Source organism: Zingiber officinale, chromosome 6A (genome assembly GCF_018446385.1).
Source record: "Zingiber officinale cultivar Zhangliang chromosome 6A, Zo_v1.1, whole genome shotgun sequence".
In the NCBI taxonomy this organism is placed as follows: Eukaryota; Viridiplantae; Streptophyta; class Magnoliopsida; order Zingiberales; family Zingiberaceae; genus Zingiber; species Zingiber officinale.
This window is the reverse complement of record NC_055997.1, coordinates 117,537,967-117,559,649: the sequence shown is the minus strand read 5'-3', so window position 1 is coordinate 117,559,649 and position 21,683 is coordinate 117,537,967. Positions and strand designations below refer to the sequence as shown.

General features: G+C 38.0%; 1 protein-coding gene across 1 annotated transcript in view; it reads right to left on the bottom strand.

The window, feature by feature from the left end:
- Window positions 1-14,421: 14,421 nt before the first annotated feature.
- The window catches only part of LOC121997673 (rho GTPase-activating protein 7-like), a 39,616-nt gene continuing 32,354 nt past the window's right edge, over window positions 14,422-21,683 (bottom strand). The window contains exons 17-23 of the mRNA XM_042552223.1: window positions 18,502-18,562; window positions 18,335-18,418; window positions 17,638-17,751; window positions 17,395-17,558; window positions 15,470-15,539; window positions 14,949-15,146; window positions 14,422-14,879 (exon numbers count right to left, since the gene is read on the bottom strand). Of these exons, the coding sequence (XP_042408157.1) occupies window positions 14,703-14,879; window positions 14,949-15,146; window positions 15,470-15,539; window positions 17,395-17,558; window positions 17,638-17,751; window positions 18,335-18,418; window positions 18,502-18,562 (868 nt within the window). The 3' untranslated portion in view covers window positions 14,422-14,702. The remainder of the gene's footprint in view (window positions 14,880-14,948; window positions 15,147-15,469; window positions 15,540-17,394; window positions 17,559-17,637; window positions 17,752-18,334; window positions 18,419-18,501; window positions 18,563-21,683) is intronic.

Sequence of the window (21,683 nt, the reverse complement as noted above, 5' to 3'; positions counted from 1 at the left end):
AGTCGAAGTTCCGCTCTGCCGATGTCGAGCCCTGCTGCCTGCCCGAGCGGGGTAGTCACTCAGCCGAAGTTCCGCTCTGCCGATACCAAGCCCGACTACGTGGCCGATCGAGGTAGCCGCTCAGTCGAAGTTCTACTCTGCCAATGTCGAGCTAGTCATTTGAGCGTCAATCATTTGACACCTCCCCGTGTCGAAGGCTGGATCAGACCATGACCTTCTCCCCCCATCAGGGCATGCTCTCCCGACTGGCCAATGCTATTTGCATGTTGACCGCCCTGACTTTGACCTTCACCGTGACCGCTATCCTCTGCGGGGTGGGGCCCCTCATCATCACCGCATCAGCGAGGTTACTTTAATGATATCCAAGCGACTCACCACAACTTAGAAGTTTATTTAAAGAATATCTGTTTGTTGAGCCCAAAGTTAAACTTAAATCTAACACAAGTTAAACCAAACCTTAAAATTCAACTTAACTCGTATCACAAAACCATAAGATCCCTTATCTGAAAACTTAGACTGGATGAGATGAATAAGGATTAAATTAAAAATAAAATTAAAGTAAAAGTAAAATTAATTAACATATCACATATTTTAAAAATTCATTTTAAAATCCATTTAAAAATTATTTTTAAAATCCTTTTAAAAATTATTTTTAAAATCCTTTTAAAAAACTTATTTTTAAAATCATGTAAAAATTCTTTTAGATAGAACTTCTTATAACTAATAAAAATAATCAAAAAGTGTTAACCTAAGGGAAAGTGTTAAGTTAAGGGGAGAAAAGATGCAATTATTTTGAAAAAATATTTTCACTTTATTTTAAAATATTTTCAAAATTAATTTTCTGAATTTCTTTGAAATATTGATTTGAAAAATCCTCTTCAGAATTTACTTGGACAATTTAAAAATATTTTAAAGTTTGCTTTGAAAAATACAAAATTTTAAAAGCTTTTAAAAAATAGATGATTTTTAAAACATGAAAAATTATTTTAAATCCGTACTCTCAAAATTATTGTGGAAATTCGTTACTGAAAATTTTACTATTTTTTTTTTGAAAAGTTCAACTAAAAAATTTTTGAAAGTATCTTCCTTGAGGAATTTTTTTACTTTGAATATCTTAACTTAGAAAATAATTTTTACTTGAAATTTTTTTAAAACAGTTATTAAAAAAATTTTGGACACAGTTATTGAAAATCTTTCTTAGAAAATATTTCTTACTTTTGAAATTTTCTTTTAGAATATCTTTTAAAATTATTTTGAAAGTTTTTCTTAGAAAATTATTTCTTTAAAATTCCTTTGAATTTTTTTTTAAATTACTTTGTAAATATTTACTTAGTAATTTTTTTTTTCAAAAGTTTATTTAAAATTTTTTGAAAAAATTTACTAAAAAATTTTTGAAAAAAAATTACTTAGAAATTTAAAGAAGTTTACGTAAAAGTATTTTTACAAAGCCTTATTTGGAATATAATTTTGAATTTGAAAATGCCTTTAAAAATATTTGTAAAATTTTTTTTTAAACCTCTCCCTTAACCTAAGATATATAAAGTGCTTACTTTAAGTTATATTTCTACATTAACGACTAGTTTTACTTGATCATATTTTATGCCTAACTTTCTTTTACTCTAGTATTTTTTTTTTTATGAATGTTAAAGGGGGAGGATAAGAGTTAATGTAAAAAAAAGAACAAACAAACTTGATCAAGTAAACAAATTCAAAACTAACTTAGATCATTTGTTTATTTTTTTGTATATTATCTTTCGATATTATTTTTTTCTAATTTTAGCACGGGTTATTATTGTATCAAAAAGAGGGAGATTGTTGGTGCAATTTATATAATGATCTAACTCAGGTTTTGATGAATGACAAGTTGATTAAAATTAGAATATTTGTAATCTAATTACTTTACCAAGTGTGTAAGAGTTGACGAGTCTGAAGGACCTGACTCCAGGCTGAAATCCAACTAGGTCCGCAGGACTCGATAGCTGATGTGAAGTCCATGGGACCCGATATCTAACGGAAAGTCTGGTTGCGTCTGTGAGACCTGACAACATGCCAAAATCTAGTTTAGTTTGCGGGACCTGACAACAAGTGGGAAGACTTGGTGGGTCAAAAACAAGTCAAGTGATTGCAATTGATAAGTGGAGGTAAACAACTAGAAGAGAGATCTAGTAAGGACGCGTTCTCGGTTGAGGGAACTGTAGGCGTCGATCCAACTTAAGTCCATTTGGAAAACCTAAGTTGAGGCCTTAACTAGATCCTAGTCTCAAGTAGACAGAATCTAATTACTACTCCTATCTTATTATATTGTGCTAACTTTGTTTTGCAGAATAAATATATTTTTGTTATCTGGACTAACCCTTTTTATAGGGAAGAAGCTGCTAAAAAAAGGGTATCCATGCACCTGGAAGGGATCCAGGCGCCCGGACTTGGGGCGCCTAGAGCTGGTCCCAGCACTCGGACCAGCTTCGCCCAAGCGGCATACCAGGCACTCGGGCAGTCTGGGCGCCCGAACCAAAAAAATCATCCAGAAGCTAAGTTGAAGCACGATGACTAGCCAAACCCATGTCAACGGTCCGAGCTCCCAGAGGTGGATAAACTTGACGAATCAAGTTTCGACGAAAGATCGTCACATTAGCAATGGTCCAGACGCCCAGAGGGGTTCCAAGCGCCTGAAATAATCCTATATAAAGACCTTCGACCAGCAGCTTCAGAACAACACCTGTTACAACTTTCATTCTTTCACACTGCTCCGAGAAGGCTCCGACAATCCTAAAAAGATGCTCCGACATCCGACGATTAAGGAACTCGGTTCATTCTATCTTCTTATTGATAACTTTTCAATTTATAATTCGTGTACTAAAAATTTGTAATTCAAATATTCGAATTGATAGTGATTGCTCAACAAAAGCGATCAACGATCGCAAGCCTTGGAGTAGGAGTCGTCACAAGCTCTGAACCAAGTAAAACTTGGCCTTGTTAGCATTGTTTATATTTTCTTTATTCTGCTGCGTATTCTTGATTTTTTTTAAAAGAGAAGAACGTTATTCACTCCCCCTCTAGCGCTTAACGATCCAATAAGTTAGAGGCGTCCTCGCATCTCTTGATGGAGGCACCCTGACGGAATTTGGAGGTGCCCTCACGCCTCTCCTGGATGCGCCCTAGAGCTTCCATAGAGGCACCTCCAATGAACAGTAGTCGTTAGGCTACTATCGAGAAGAGTATTAACAACCAACGTGAACCAACGATAACATTCTTGGAGGCGCCCTGGATCTCTTTAGAGGCGCCTCCAATCGACGTGAACCAACGGTAACATTCTTCAAGAGGTTATAAAAAGTTCCTTGGAGCTAAGAATTAATTACAGCAATTGTATTCACATTCTATATTTCTTTTTTAGCAGCAAAAGTTTGTAAGAGACTTCTCCATATTCAACGAAAGAGTTTTTTTATTGAGCTTTTCAATGACTTGGATTAACAATCACCTATGTTGTAACAAGTAACTATTGTGCCTCTTTTCTATTATGTTGTTTATTTATTTTAATTAATTGTCTATCTTTGTTAGTTCAAAAAATAAGAGAAATTCTAACTTTCTTTTTAGGGTTATTCACTCCTCCCCTCTAGTCAGTTTATCTGGACCTACACATAACTCGATCATTCATTGCAGCTAGGGGTGAGCACTCCTATAAAAGGTTATGAATAAGAGTAGAAGAATACAAGCGAAAGCTATAGCAAAGAAATCTTTATTCACCTAAGTTCCCCTCTTTCTCTCTCCTCATCTTTATTGTGCACACGCTCAGTAAATCCACCCGTGATAGCCTTCAAGTATCATCTCAGTTCGCTACGACCACTAGTGCTGGTGAAGATTCACAATTTCTAGTTGTATCATGGGAAACAAACAACTCATAACAACCTCGAAGCACAATTGAAAGTAGTAAGAATCTGTTTTAAGGAAACTGCATCACTTAGGATTCTACAACTCTTTCTACACTTGACACTCAGGAGCCTCCACTCGAAGTCGAGAGGCTGTACATAGACTCGGGAGTCGAGAGTCAGAAATCGACACTCGGAGTCAGCAGTAGGCACTTGACACCCAAACTTGGTAGTAGCAAGTCTGCACTCAGACTCGGCAGTCAAGAGTTTGTACTCGGACTCAACAGTTGGGAGTTTACACTTAAAGTCAAGAGTCAGACATACAAGGCAACTCAGTCTTCCAGCCAACTCAATCATCTAAAGCAACTCTTCCTTCCCTACTTTACTGTCTATCTCAGGTTAACTCTACATTTCGGCATGCTCATCTCCACGTCGCCCTCCCATAACTACCTACGCACAATGGACTATTATGCCACCTTTACACATCCCACCAGTGAGTATGGTCATCTTCTTCCTGCTCACGGTGCTCCTCATCCTCACCCACTACGATCACGCCTTCGTCCCCTTGGCCGAGCTTTACGGGGCACAATTCCAGGCTCACCTTCTTCCAGCACCACAACGTCAACCTAGCCATTGGGTTGTTGGCGAAGGTCGCCATTGTGCTAGTGGAGGAGAAGTGGAAGGCGATAGACGCAGCGCACGAACTCTCAGACATCCCCAAAGCCCTCATCCCTATCAGCGTTCTGTGGCTATACTGTAGCACCCGAACTAGGGGATGGCGGAGGCTTTCATGTCAGCGGGGAAGATGCAATTCCTGTGCAGATGAGCGTCGCACTAGAAACTGTTGAATATGTGTGAATGGAGAAGAGGTGGAAGAGGATAGAAGCTCTATTATGAATGAGATTTCAATCCCACATTGGGAGCTTCAAGGCATGTTGGTTAATTTATATTGATTCACATGCAATGAGGATGTGAACAAATGCATGGAGAGAGGCTCTCTCTTACGCGTGGGTGCACAGGGGGGTGCAAATCCAAGACCCGGATTGCACTAAACCATGTTGACTCGTGTGCGGGTACGACCTGCGCACGCCGAATGTCAGGCCGGTCGGGACAAAATTTGCCCAAGTGGAACAACCAACATTTTACCACGTAAACCTTTTGCTGCTGTGTAACGGATGCATTAAATTTGAGATTAATGCAGAATCAAAACGGTCGAGTGATAATGAGTGAAACGGTCGATGTTTCACTGCTTGATGAGTAATGGTATTTAAACGACCATTAACGCGACCGTTGATCTGAGCTCCTATATAAGGAGGTGTTGGTGTTGCAAGGTTGCAAAGATAGTCCCACATTGAAAACACATGGGAAAGATCATGGGTTTATAAAGAGAAAGATATCTCCATTGGTATGAGACCTTTTGGAGATAGCCCAAGAGAAAAGTCATGAGGGTCTAGATCCAAAGTGGACAATATCATGTTATTGTGGATATATCTAAATTCTTTTTGATCCTACAATTGGTATGAGAGCCCGAACTGCCAGAAGGTTTAACCGCCGACTGTGTACAATAGCTATGATCTGATTGAGCCATGTGGGTACAATATTGACCTCGAACAAAGAAATTGGGGGCTCCTATGTTCGGATCAAGAGGACCAGTCTTCCAAGATGGGACTCAGAGGAGGCATCAACAAAAAGAAGTTTTCTAAAAAATGCTTCAACTATAACTGAGTGGGTCACAAATCTTCGGAGTACAGGAAGCCGAAGAAGAAGCAGAAGGTCAACTTGAACAAGGGACCAGAAATGGACGACTTTTGCGCTGTGATCTCTGAGTTGAACCTGATCGGTTCAAATCCACAGTAATGGTGGATCGATACTAGAGCCACCAGACATGTCTGCTGCAATAAGGAGATGCTCCACAACTTTGAAGAAGTCACTGGAGACAAGCTGTTCATGGAGAACTCAGCAACCTGAGACATCATGGGCCAAGGAAAGGTGGTGCTGAAGATGACCTCGGGCAAGGACCTTACTCTGAACAATGTGTTGTATGTTTCAGAGATTCAGAAGAATCTAGTATCCGGATCACTGTTAAGAAAGCATGGCTTTCATATTATTTTTGAGTCGAACGGAGTTGTATTGTCCAAAATAGAATGTTTGTAAGAAGGGGCTATGTATTTGATAGGGTATTCAAGCTCAATGTAATGACTATTAGGCCCAAGATAAATAAAAATAAAAACTCTTCCAATTATATTCTTATGTCTTCGTGTTTGTGGCATGGTAGATAAGGACATGTTAACTACGATGTGTTACGTAGATTAATAAACATGCAAGGCATACTTATATTCTACCTTGATCCAAAAAACAAGTGTGAGATTTGTGTTGAAGCAAAAATGAAAAGGTCATCCTTTCAACATATTGAAAGAAGTAACAAACCACCTGATGTGTGCGACTGAGGTTGAAGCTATAAAGAAATTTGCTCTCTATAAGACTTCATTACTTTTGTAGATGATAACACAAAGTACTTTTATGTGTATCTTCTCAAAAGTAATGATGAAACTATAAAGAAATTTGCTCTCTATAAGAATCAGGTTGAAAACTAGCTTAATAGAAAGATTAAGGTTGTTCGAAGTGACCGAAGCGATGAATATGTATTACCGTTTGCTGAGTTGTATGTTGAACATGAGATCAGACACGAAACAACAACTCCTTATATTCCTCGGCAAAATGGAGTTGTTGAGCGAAAGAATCGAACTCTAAAGGAGATGATCAATGCTCTTCTATTGAGCTCTGGATTGCTAGAGTCCATGTGGGGAGAAACTGTGTTAACAGCTAATTACCTTTTAAATAAGGTGCCCTGGAAGAAAATAGATAAGAGCCTTTATGAGTTATGGAATGGACGACAACCGTCCTACAAATATTTACGAATGTGCAGGTGTCTTGCCAAAGTGTTGGTGCCTGGTCCGAAAAGAATTAAGATAGGATCAAAAACTATTGATTGTGTATTTATTGGATATGCACAGAATAGCAGTGCTTATCGGCTTGTTGTGTATGAATTACAAATATTGGAGATACACAAGAACTCCATAATATAATCAAGAAATACCTCGTTCTTCATGTGTTTCCGTATAAGACCCGAGAGGATGCTAGCTCCTCAAAGCGGGAATATGAAACACAAGGCGAAGAAGATGATGATGAACCAGTCGAGACTGAGCTTATATGGAGCAAAAGAGCTCGGGTTGAAAAATCCTATGGATCAGATTTTATCACTTTTATATTGGAAAGTGAGCCCCGAACTTACTTAGAAGCAGTAAACTCATCTGATGGACCTCACTGGAGAGAGGCAATTGCATCTGAGATAGAGTCTATCTTGTAAAACCACACTTGGGAACTTTGTGGATCTTCCTCCATGAAATAAACCACTAGGGTGCAAGTGCATTTTCAAGAAGAAAATGAAGTCAGATGACACAATCGATAAGTACAATACCAGATTAGTAATCAAAGGATACCGACAACTAGAAAACCTCAATTACTTTGATACGTATTCTACGGTGTCGAGAATAACTTCCATTAGAGTATTGTTAACTATTGTCGATCTATGGAATCTCGAAATATATCAGATAGATGTAAAATTAACTTTTCTAAATGGGGATCTAGAAGAGGAAATCTACATAGAGCAACTTGAGGGGTTTTCTGTGCCATGACAGGAAAACAAGGTTTGTAGATTGGTGAAGTCATTATATGGCTTGAAATAAGCACCAAAGCAGTGGCATGAAAATTTTGATAATGCCATGAAGGAATATGGATTTAAAATTAATGAATATGATAAATGTATCTACATGAAAGTCACAGAGAATGACTACTGATCCCGTCCGGAAGCTGAATCAGATGGACCGCCGGGTGAGGTGGATGAAATGTTGACTGAATCGCGACGTCCCGGAGGGGGGGTATGCTGAGATGACTTCTATGTTGACCAAGTCTTCGGAAGTCCTCTGGTCAACGCTACCTGCAGTCAGCGACCGGGTTGACCTGACCCCCGATACCTCGATACTCGAGACAGATCCAACGAATATATGAGTACAAGACTAAGCCATAAAATAATAAAATATGCATAGAATATGAACTGAGAGCGTACCCTGGCCCAGGGGCGCCCTCGGATGGGACGCTGGTCGAGTTGTCGTGACCCGGAAGAGCAGATGACTCTGATCAGGTTGGAGAGCTGGATCTGATGACGCGGAGCCGGATGCGGCCCGAAACCGGAAGGGAAGCTGCAGGTCGGGGTCTTGTCACGCCATGCCTACCGAGATACAAGAACGACACGCAGGCCGGGACACTACATCGGCACATAAACAGAGACACGAGGTCGGCACGCAGGCTGGGACACTACATCGGCACATAGACCGAGACACGAGGTCGGCACGCAGGCCGGGACACGAGATCAGCACGCAGGCCGAGACATAAGATCAACTCGTAGGCCGGAACATGACTTCGGCACGCAGGCCGAGATAAAACACTGGTACGCAAATCGGGAAAACAACAAGTCGCACACTGAAACACAACACACAAAGCTGGAACGAGGTAACGACACGAAGGCCGGAACACAATGGGAACGACATACGGTCCATTCAATGACAACGACAACGGTGGCCGACTCGGTGCTAGGGAACCTGCTGAATCAATATTGAGGAGGTTGTGCTCGGCCACCAACGACTGGGGAGGAGGAGGTAGCCCGGAGGCGGCGCTGTACAAGGGGAGAACGGAAGCGGCAGTCCCCTCCCCTGGTCGGCAGCGTGTAGGAGGGAGGAAGTGGAGTGGCCTGGAGGCAGTTCCGGCGAGGGGAGGAGAAGTAGAGGAACGGCGCTGCGAGGAGGAAGAAGGAGAGGAGCGATGGCGAATCTGTCCGGTGGCGGCGTCGCGCGGAGGAGAGGGAGAAGAGTGTGGTGCTGTGGCCAGCGTCGCGAGGAGCTGAGCGTGAAGTAGAGAGGCGCGTCTTCATCTCTGGTCCGTCTGTCGTGGACCAACCCTCGGTGACGGCGGTGGCAAGGTATCGACGAGGAGGAAGGAGAGGAAGTGAGGCGGCGTTGGCTCCGGCGAAGGGCGTGAGGAGGAAGAAGAGGAGGTGCGACCGGAGGCGAGGGAAAGTAGAGAAGGAGAGGAGAAGAGGTGGAGGCCGGAGGGGAAGGAGAAGGCGGCATCCGCAGCGACGGTGTGAAGGTGTCAGGTTTCGCTCCCCCGCGAGCATTGCGGCGGACCAGCCTCCTCCACACGAACCCTCTCTGCCTCCCTTAATGCCCTAACAGTGGAATCCCAAAATTGCCCCTCCTCACCCTCCTAATTACTACTTTGCCATCAAGGCCTATATGTATCAACTATGTCATCTTGTGCATATATATAGATGACATACTTATTATTGGGAGTAATGATAAAATAATCAAATTTACTAAAGATATGCTGAACTCAAGATTTGACATGAAAAATATGGTCTTAACTGATGTGATTCTAGGAATCAAAATTCTTTGAACAACAGAAGGATTTGTTCTTAGTCAGTCTCATTACGTGGACAAAATTCTTGAGAAATTAACCAAGGATAATACTGCATTGGCACGAACGCCGATAGATACGAGTCAACATCTATCGAAAAATCGAGGTGAAACTATCTCTCAGCTAGAGTACTCTCGAGTGATTGGAAGTCCGATGTGTTTAATGAGTTGTACACGACTAGACTTAGCCTACGCAGTAAGTAAATTGAGTAGATACACGAGTAATCCCGGTGATGAGCACTAGAAAGGGATAACAAGAGTACTGAAGTACTTAAGGTATACTCATAAATATGGTTTGCACTATACGAGATATCCTACTGTGATCGAAGGATACAGCGATGCGAGTTGGATATCTGACATAAAAGACTCCAAGTCTATGAGTGGATATGTATTCACTATTAGCGGTGCATCCATTTCTTGAAAATCTTCTAAGCAAATCGTAATAACTAGATTCACAATGGAATCTGAGTTTGTAGCTCTTGACAAATGTGATGAAGAGGTTGAATGACTACGACAATTCTTAGAAGATATTCCACAACGACCGAAACCTATGTCGGCAATTTACATACATTGCGATAGTCAATCAGTAATTGGTCGGGCACAGAGCCATCTGTATAATGGTAAGTCTAGACATATACATCGTAGACATAATACCATTAGACAACTACTCTCAATAGGAGTTATCACTATTGACTATGTGAAGTCAAAGGATAACTTAGTGGATCCGCTAACCAAATGGTTAAATCAAAAGTTAGTTGTAAGCTCATTACGAGGAATGAGCTTGATGTCGTTGTCAATGATTAGTGTAGAGGACACCCAACCTATGCTGACAGGAGATCCCAAGTACTAGATCAAAGGGACAACTAATCTGTATTGACTAGATATACTATGGAGGATAGCCCAATAAAATAGTGACTAGTCCAGAGTAAGCCTATGGGCTTTTAATGATCAAGAAGAGTAGATGGGAACTCTTGAAGGATCACCAATGTGAGAAAATAGTGGGACCGATTCGAAGAGAATTGGAGGCACAATTCTTAGAGTTTCTCACAGAACTAAGCATGTTCATGGCCAAGAATGAACACACTCATGAGAACTGAGTTGTATCAGGGAGAGTCATGGGTGAGATTTATCACTGCTTACACAAACGACAATATAGTTCAAGGGCATCGTGTCTACTATCAACCAGTAAGCAACCAAATCTTCACAAGGGAAGGTTCAAAGGGTAAAACCTACCTATCTTATACTTGACTCAACTGCTGAATGCTATCACATACCCTATCTTCATTCATGTGGAGGATTGTTGAATATGTGTGAATGGAGAAGCTGTGGAAGAGGATAGACGCTCTATTGTGAATGAGATTTTAGTCCCACATTGGAAGTTTCAAGACATGTTGGTAAGTTTATATTGATTCATATGCATTGAGGATGTAAACAAATGTATGGAGAGAGACTCTCTCTCACATTCTCTGAGACTAAGAATAGAGATAGATTTCCTCTGTGCTGAGGAATCCTACTGATTCTCTTTCTCTTCCTCTCTTCTTCATTCAAGTATGTCCAAATTCTCCATCACCCTTTTCTCATTGAAGCTGTTCACTATCACACAGTCTCCTTGCTCGGAAACCCACCTCAAATATATCTATCATATGAACATTGAGTCATACCGCAAATTTTAAGATACATGGTTTCAATCTTTAAATATTTGATCAGTTATTGCAATGCTCAGTCTTTCCTTTAACTTTGGCTATTTGTTGTAGAATCTCACACTCCATAACCCAATCTACCCCTGACTGTTCCTCTAGCTCCCAATGGTGAGTAAGCACAGAGTTGAATGTCTTTAGCTATGCAAAACTCCCTAAGCTTCTTCTGTTGGCAAAGAGGGTTCACCTCTACCTTATGCATTATTTAGTAAAAACTTAATTGAATCTAATATAGTATGGTGAGTCTAAAGCATAAATTTGTAGGTTTTCTATGTAAACCTGGTTGGCCACAGGTGGAATTGTTACAGTAAAGAGCAGTTTCTCAATCTTTTGGATGGAGAAGTTGCTGACTCCGGCAAATTGGTGAGCCCCATCCTTTGGCACTCTTCCATGGCTGCCCATATCGATCATTTGTTCATCCTTTGAAATTGATTTGGGAGGACCTTCCAATTTGGCACAATACAAAATCTTGTTTGAAAAGTGATGAACGAATTGAAATAAAGTCCAATTATAAGGACTCATATAACAGAGAACCAGTCGGCATGATCACAACCCGATTAGCTCTTGGGACATGCCAGGCCAAAACCCAGGCTCAACAGGCTGGGGTCTTGCTACACCTGGTCTTGAGCCCAAGTTAACTGGTCAGCTTGATCACAACCCAATCATCTCTGGGCCAGACTAACTGCAGCCCAATTGCATCGAGCCCAACGGGCCTGAGCCTAGCTCACTGCCCTTCTTCTACTAAGCGGTAATTTTCGTTTTAAAAGTCTATGGTATCATTGAACTCTTTTATATTGAAAATGGAAAGATTTTAAAAGTCTACAGCAAGGCGAAAAAACAGATCCAAAAATCTCCCAAAAGTTTGTTTGTTCATATCCAACTCTGGAATCACCATACCACTCCAGAAAAACAATTGCTAGGATAATCTGGTAAAATAACATGGAGAAAAGGTTTCCTCCTTTTATTTCCCCAACCACAAGAATTGAGCTTTGGATTCATAACACTCAGTTCTACTATCAAAACGACTTCAGATTATGTTACAAGGGAAAAATCTTTGTAAACAAACATATGTCTGCAGTTCTTCGTAGACTATCTCAAACGGAAAATAATGCAAAAACCCGATTTTTGCACCAAATAATTCGCAAATAAATCGATTACATGAGTGACAATTTTGCAAGGCAGGAAGCAAGAGATAGCTCTGGGCGTCCCGGATGCGATGAGTCCCAATTGGAGCGCTTCCGCTAGATCCTCGCCAAGCCGTCTCGAAATAGTATGTTATTTTGACACCTCGTATGGTATGTTAGTTTGATATCTCATGCTACAAATGGATAGACTCTCAATCTGGTGCGTCAAATCTATTGCCATCAACCGACTGAATTTCACTTCACTGGGTCAATGAGCAATGATATGCTCAAGGAAAAAAATTCAAGGAAAAACTCAAGGATTGACACATAAAGTCATGACCCACCATTTCATTTTTTGTGGGCCCTATCACTTTATGTGTCTATCCTTGAATTTTTTCTTGAGTTTTATTTTCTTGAGCATATTATTTTTCTTGAGTCAATAGCAAATGTAAAACCGATTTAGCTTCCGGTGCAAACCAAACCGCTTAGATCAAACGTCAACTTCTGATCCAGATAGGTGTTCCTTTGGTCCGAAAGTGGTATCAAATTGACTTTTATTTTCTAGTTCTGTGCGTGCTTTGATTCTTTCGCTTCCGGAACCATGAGAGGACTCCAATGGACGAAGCAGTGGAGTATGGGAAAGATGAATGTGATCGACGCGATCAACACTGCAGTTATGCAAGTCGAACTGGATAGTGCTAGTCTAGTTTAGCCGTATGAAATTATACTATCGAATACTTGAAGCAGCGCATGAAAACAGTTTGTGTATGTGGTTGACATTGCATTTTGATCACCAGTGTTTAATGAAGTCACAATAATGAAATCTTACTCGTCTTTAATTATAACCTATTAGAATCTCTTCCCTTATCTTTTGTTTTGGATTAATTGCTAAATGTAAAATGAAGATTTGAAGTGTCAATAAATCATGCATGAGTATTTATTTTTAGCAAACACATGCATGCAGTTTCAATTTAATAACGAATCAAGTATATTATCAACTCAATTTTACCTTGAGGTGGTGTTGCTGTAATAGATTATGGGATTGATTTTTTTCACCTTTTGTTGGATAACATGTTTACTTTTTTAATTATTTTTTCAATTTCTAGACGATAATTTTAGAGGCAATAAGATACAATTATACAAAGCACAAGTGGAATATTTTGACCTGCCCCTTATTTTCTCTTTTCACAAATTATCTTGTAGTAAATGGACACTATGAAGATACACACAAAACAGGTAACGTTATTTAAAAAAAATGGTAAGGAGAAATCATCACACAAAACAGGTAACGTTATTTAAAAAAAATGGTAAGGAGAAATCATTAATGTTTAACTGCATAACCCAATGTATCCGTGTGCAGGCCCAAGGCCCAAAGCCACAAACCTTTTAATTAACAGGCGACAAAATTAAGCAAAAAAAAAAAAATAAGATATCAGAGCCAGGTTTCGATCCTGACACCTGTGGGTTATGGGCCCACCACGCTTCCGCTGCGCCACTCTGATTGTTAAATAAGTTACTAGTTAAAATATAGATAGTGTATAATATATCATTGGCTTTTCAAGATTTCAATTCTGCTGGAGTATCTATAGTATGATTATAATAGATTGTACCCTTTCATTTCCTTCTTAGAATTTAATGTTACGTTCATTTTTTTTTCCCTTTCATGTTTTTCACCACAACATTCACTTTCTCCCCAGGAACAATTTCAATTTGATTTTCTAAGGCTCAAACAACGATTGAATTTTTGTTTAGAGCGAAAAAAAAATAAAGTTTGCCAATAATGTTATTGTTATTTTAAATCCCTGGCCTTTAGTTCACTTATCAATGGTCCAAAATCTGTTAATCACAAACATTGGAGATTTATAGAGAGAATCCACATCTTGAAGATTTATATATCAGCTCGTGTTCCCTTTTGCCAAAAGAAATTACAAGTCTGAAACTTTACATGTGCAAATGAAGAGATACCTGCTCATCAGTTCACAAAACGCTTGAATCATCTGAAACCTAAGAAAGAACTCGATCCTACTCGATATATCGAGGATCAGAGTTAGTTTTCATTTGCAGGTTAAATGAAGTTGAAATGAAAATGGATTACTCTGCATGCTCAATTGAGACAATTTGACCAAAGAACTTGAACGCTTCAAGTCAAATTACATGGTGCGATAACACAATAGCAAACTGCATGGTGGTCGATAGCAAAAAGATCTTTAAGCTCATAGACAATTTAATCAAACAATAAGAACTACTTTTCCAGATCATATTGGTATCTTGTTTTGAAAACAAAACATAAGAAAAGAACATTATTAATGAAAATACACCACCACACGGAGAAAATAAAAGAAACGTAACAAAATTTACATTCCTGCAGCAGTCACACCAAATGATGCACACTCAAACAGCGCAAGTTACCAATGCAAGAAGCTTTAAAAGTAGATTACATGGATCACGGATGTACAAGCCCGGCAGTTATCGATGCCTCTTTTGAGATCAATTACGAGGGGACGATTTGTGTGGTATACCTTGAGAAGATGCTCCGTGGCTTAGATCAAGACTATGGAGCTGTTCCATTAGTTGTGATCGCCTCTCTTTGAAGAAATCGAGTCGGGTTGTCAATTCTGCCAGTGTAGACGATGCCCCAGATAGCTGTCGAGGATATTCCGCAACCTGATAATAGATTTCCTTTTAAATATTTCTCAGAGATTTGTGTTTGGCAAACAAAAACACTACAATTACCTCTGTTATCTTAGGCGAGTTATCAACAATCGCTGGCCTTACTTGAGAAGGCATGCTGGTCGATGCTTCGATCTCCAAGCCTCTTAAATCATTTAGACTAACTTTATCAGTAGAATGCTTCCTCGAAAGTATCTTGGAACTAGTAAATGGAGGTCCTTGTGGCATTGCTCTCCTCCAATCTGTTGCTGATGAGCTTTCCTGCAATCCCATGAGAAATTGGCTATCCATGTTACACACTAAAAAAGTCCAAAATGTCCAACGTGGCAGCCACGTTTGTGTTTTCATTTGTAGTTTATGTAATTTCTGATGGAAATTTGTTGCATATATATCTCTTTAAATAAATATAATATAAATTTTATTTATTTATGGAGGAGAAAAATTCTATAGATTTGCTTTAATTTCATGAGAAAATAATGATATAGTAAACTGGATGGTAATATTTGATATTTTAAAATATTCTGACTGTAATTGAACTGCTATTATGCAATCTGTTCATTATATGCATAATTTATTAAACATACCTCACTTATTTGTTTCTTCTCATGATTGCAAAAGGCAAGGCTCATATCAAAATCTTGTTGGACAATCTTCCTGCAACAAGTAGACAGAAATGCAGTAGAAATACAAGGAGCACAAAGATACCACATGTAAAGAACTTTTGAAGCAAAGTAAAGTTGACGGAGCTCGCAAATAAAGGTCTATTCTCAAATACACATCTTTTATCCTGACTGAAGATGATGAGCATCAAATGATACAAGAACACTAATGTCACTAGGGATTTAATATCAACTTATAAATTTACAATTAAGACTTTATTGGTATGTTTCCTTTCATAGTTACTTCTAACCATAATGTTCGTCTACCTGCTGAGCTATATTTTCTTCTATTTGTGAGCTATAGTGATCATGAGAGATACAGATTGATACTAGGAACAAAATTGTATTAAGAAGTTATTATAAAGTAGCTAGTTACTCAGTAAATTCTCATCTTGCATTATAAATTCAAGTTATTAATATCAATGGTAGAACTACAACCGTAAGAAAAAAAATTACAACACATGTTTATCATATGGAATAATTTGAATTTAAAATTAACACGAAGCATCCTTATTTAGGGACACTGAGAAAATTTGATTATAATACATGTTAATTCCTTTAATTGCTGACTTATTAAACATAAGTTCAATTATGCTAACCTTTTTTTTTTTTTTTTGAGTTACAAGTTGTGCTTATGACAATTCATCCTCAACATTACTACTTTTGCCTCTGGGCAAGCAAAAAGAAAGGAGACGAAGTCAAAACTCAAAAGAAAAGACAAAGTGCATTAGTTTCTCACTTATTGGAAAGGTCACCCAAGAAAGAATAATAATAAAATCATGTTCAACAAACTTCATGAGATCACCAATATTTATGCATGGAAATGACAACTGAAGAAGATGTTAATAAACTCACATGGAGCCAAGTTCTCCTTGATTAAGGAGAATATGGCAGTTAAGATTTCTGAATTCTAGTTAAATTTCTTGAAAAATTCAAAATTGTTTAAGCAATTTAAAAATTTTATAATCTGTTATATTTCTAACGTAGTTAGAGAATTTCTAAAAATAGTTTTTTCAAAAAAAAAGTAGATCAGGATTTTTATTGGGAAGAAGTAAGCCATTATTTTACAATATTATAGCAATCTATAAAAGGGATTAGGATCCTATGAATTAAAATAGTTTTCAACTAATTAAAACATTCCCTTTTGATTCTGTGTGTGAAATTGTATTTTGTGTGAGATAATTTTCTCATTTGTTTTATCAAATTTGTGATTTAGGACACAATTTTGGTGCTGCATCACCCGTACAAATGAATTGCAATGCATCCAAGCAAACCATAGAATAAATAAAATTCCTTCCAATGTACACTAGATTAGCTGACCTTTACAGCTGAGTAAGCTCCTTAACACAGTTTACAAAATCAACAGTTAATTTAACTTGATGTGACAGTGTAAAAACTACAAATAAAAATTAAAAAAATAATAAGAAGAACACTAGCAGTTAACCAACTAGTTTAATAACTGAACCAATTTAACAGCAACAATTACTGGAAAACAGCTTAGGCAAACAAAGAGTACTAAGATGACAGTGACAGACTGTTAAACATCACTTTGTTAACACATGATTCTAGGATAATAAAAAAAGGAATTTTGCAGACAGATTGTTGAAATATTAGTAATTTTTATTATATTTTAGAAAGTGTTATAAAATATTATAACGGAGTACTTTATTATTTTGAAAAGGTTAGTTTAGTTTAGATAAGTTTGTTAAGTTTTATTGGAAAAGTTTGTTAGGAAGAATAACTCGTATCGATGTATCAAAGAGGTTAGGATCCCATGTATTAGAATGAATGATTTGAGAGTTAATACAATTTTCAATTTTTTGTTTGGAAACATTTTTAAAAGGTCTTACTGTTGTTTGAGATGAGATGGAAGGTGCAGATATCTATCACTAGGGAATGATCCATAATGATTTTGGTTTTGTTGGTTGAGTTGGAGGTGAAGCTCCGCTACTTTCTGCTTCAATCTAGCAACATCTGCTTCAGCAAGAGCGATCTCCTCAAGTTCTGCCCTTGTCTTCATAGAAAGTAGAACGCATTTAAGAATTCAATATATCAGTTAAATAAGTGGTAAATTAAGAAAACAATAAGCAGACCTTAGAATCAATCGTGCGTGAGTTAGAAAACTGTCCAGAAGACATGCTTAAACCAACCTCCAAAGCAGCTCTAAGATCTCTTTCAGCCTGCAACTGCTCCTGTAGCCTTGATACCTAGGTAAAACCATACATGTTAAGAAGATTATTTCCATCAAAATACCAAGAACTTAAACACATCAGCAGCAACTGTAGAGGAAAGCGGTTTAATTTAACTTGAAGGTTAGGGGTTTTTAACACAATTTATACCAGGACTTCTGCAACACCAAGTCACAACCTGTCCAAGTCCTTGAAATAAAATCAATGTTTGTTGATAATTTCATACTGCTTCAAATGCATATTTCCCAAAGATTGACATATAGATTCCTAGGCTTACAGTAATATTGATGTTCAAACTGCATGATGAGATTAGGAAGTTTATCCATGCTGGTTAAGTATTTATTTTTCACATTATATGGAACAATAAGAACCTTTAAAATAGTATTGCCTGGCAATGGCATACTTATAAACATCAGTGCAGGAAGAAGGTTGATAATACTTGCACCAAAAAAGACAAAATACTTTGGTCTAATTTAATATTAGGAAGTTCCAAAAAAAAAATGAAGAAAACTAACAAAAGATTAAGCAAGAAACTGTATTGACATGAAGATCATTAGGATATATAGGTTTCATAGGTTATTGAAAAATGAGAAATGCATACATCTTGTTCCAGGGCTAAACGACGCTCATGCAAAGCCTGCTTTCTTCTTTCCAAACTTGCTTGTAAAATAGCATTGCCTTTCACCTAAAAGAATTAGGGATTGTTTCAGAGTTTATTTTAAAATACTCACTATCCATCAACTATCTTGAAAGAGTTACCAATCGAACCTCTTTGGCTATTCTTATCTGAAGGTCATTCTTTGTGATCTCAAGCCTCTGAATAGCAAGCCTAGCAAAATTAGATTCTAATTAGCAGTGAAAATTTTATGTGACAACTCAAGGTAAAATTTTAGAAGATATAGCAGCTTATTCTAACGATTAAAACCTTACACTACAAGAAACTCATGCTATTTTGCTCCATATTGTAGAAATAGAGTATAAATGATCTCATGTTTCAGTTTTTTGATATTGACTGCAAGGATTTCCCCACCAGGTGAGACACATTACGAGAATGCCACTAGATAGTTTAGAGCCACCACAATGGACTGACATATACACTAGCAATTAACAACTACAAAGATAAAAATTCAAGCTTATGGTGCTGGAAACATGACAGTACAGACCCTGATCAACCATAAATATTTCTAGAGTTTGCCATCAGTTGATCAACATAATGATACTCTTAGTAGCACAATGCAAGTGTTCTAAAATTTATTTGTATTGGCCTTGTCCCTCTGCCAAAAAAGATAAAATGAAAGACTACAAATATGCTAAATTAAATGAAGCCATAAATTGAATGAAAGCAGGATAATAAAGAAATTTACTTCTGTATTTGGGATCATAAAATCATGCGTAAGTTGTTCTGAGACACGAACATATAATGATTCACATACCATATTCAAAGATTTTCATCCTGATAATTCAGCCTAAGTGATAATGATAGTGGAAATCACTAGCTCCTAACAGAAGAAGCCTCCATATTCCATAAATGCTTAGGTTACCTTAGTTTAAGGGCATCTCAAATCTAAATTATTGCATGCATAATAGAATTAAAGACAACATGAAATATAGCATGAATCTTCTAGTTATTGTGTCACCTTGTATTTTGAATTTTTGATGACTTTACATTTTTAATGCCCTTGGACCAAAGTTTGAAATATCCTTTTTGGTTGAACAGCATAGCTTTTATAGGTAGTTCTATCCCAAAGATAGGATTAGATAGGACCACCTCTAAGCATTCTCTACTTTAGAAGAGGCCACAACCTACTTTGCTACCATACAAGTGCACCAAGAGGCAAGACCACCTAGTTCTTAAAATTTTAGGGATTTGAGTAAGAAAGAGTAGCAAGTTTTCCTTTGTCTTCCTATCCTCCCTTTTTTCTTCGCAGATATCTGCTTCATTACCTTCTAATTGAATCTCGCTTTGCCTGAACCACTGGAACCATCTACTCAGTGAAACTGGCCAAATGGGGTCTGTACATGGAGGATATGGTCAAAATTGTCTCGCTGATGAACCAACCTTATCTCTCGTAGAGCAAAAGTTTATTTCATAGAATCAGCTCAATAGGGATCTGATTGGGTTTGAATCCTTGTATTGGGTATAGACCTTCGGCGTGGTTTAACCTTGGTTTCGGAAGACTTGATTAATCACTAGAGCTTAGATCTGGTTTTGAGTTTGAATTTAAGGATTGAAATTTTGTACATAGGTCACGAAATTGTCCATTCCAATTTTAGCTCACGGAGACCTTAATCCTCCTTCCCTATTTTTCACATTTTATTGCCATTGTATGCTAGTACATAGGGGTAGATTTCCGCTGGTTACCCTACCAAGAATGCTGCTAAAGTCAAATTTATCACAGGATCTTATCAGTGAGAAGAAAATGTATATTAGCACCAACATTTTGCATGGTGCATTTATGTGTGAGATAATGTCCCACATTGAATGACAAGCATCAAGAAATATAGGTGATGATGAATGCAAGAATCTCATTCACTTTTTCTAGCTGGGTCAAGATAAAATAAAATAAAAAGGCAATCTGGTGCACGAAGCTCCTGCTATGCGGGGTACCGAGTAAGGATCCATTATACACAGCCTTACCCTGCTTTTTGCAAGAGATTGTGACGCCGAGCAAAATATAGATTATTCTAGGACGTGAAGTTACAAAGGGATTAAAAAGAAACAAGAGAGAAATAACAAAATAAGAAGTAGCTCAAGATAGGTTTTAAAAAAAACCTTCTTAAGAAAATAAGAGCGGGAAATAAAGAACAAAAGAGATGTAGTCGTAACGTAGCTTAAGCGAAACTAATTGATTCAATATCAAAATAACTTGTTTCCAAACATCATCTAAGCATAGGTTTATATAGCTCTCAAAACCCAAAATCTAAACAGAAAAATAACCAATTAGACTTATTCCCTAAGATTTAGGATAAATTAACTATCAAGACTCGATTCAAAAGATTTAGGACAAAATTAAATATAAAAATAAACTAAACTTAATTAACGGATAACTACTTAAAAAAACCCTAATTTTGGATTCTCTCCTGCATCAATCGCCTGGAGTTGAAAAGAACTCGTCCACGAGTTTAGGGTGGGTGAATCCGGCTCCAGAGCACAATGACTTAGGTGTTTTACATTAAAAACATCAGAAGTTTTTAAATGGCTAGGAAGTCACAACCTGTAGGCATTGTCATTAATCTTTTCTAGTATCTTGCAAGATCCAATCTTTCAATTTTTGAGCTTGTTGTATTCACCAACAGGGAAACGGTCACGAGTTAATACAGCCCAAACCATATCACCAATGTCAAAAAGAACCTGACGTCGATGCTAATCTGCCCTGATCTTGTATTCGGTGTTGCTTTCTTGAATAGCTTGCTTAACCTACTCATGAATAACTCGAAGATGCTCGGCCATCTCCTGAGCCTTGGGGTTAGTTTGTCCGGGACACAAAATATGGACTAAATCCAATACCCCAGATGGGTTTCGTCCATAAACAACTTCAAAATGACTCAAACCAATGGTACTATTCTTTGATCTATTGTATGCGAATTCTGCTTGAGGTAAAACTAGATCCCACTTCACTACCTCGATCTGACCATCTGTCTAAGGGTAATAGCCGCCACTGCAGTTTAGCTTTGTCCCTAGCTTTTCCCATAAAGTCTTCCAAAATTGACTGACAAATTTAGTATCACGATCCGAAGTAATAGTTTAGGGAATACCGTGTAAACGCACAATCTCTTTAAAGAAGAGGGTGGCAATCCGAACAGCATCCATGATTTTTTGCATGTTACAAAGTGAGCCATCTTGGAGAATCGGTCCACCACAACTAGAATAGAGTCTGCATTGGTGAGGGTTCCCTTAAATTGCTGACAAACAAAGCAACGGTCCACGAAATGAGCTACGTCACTCGTTA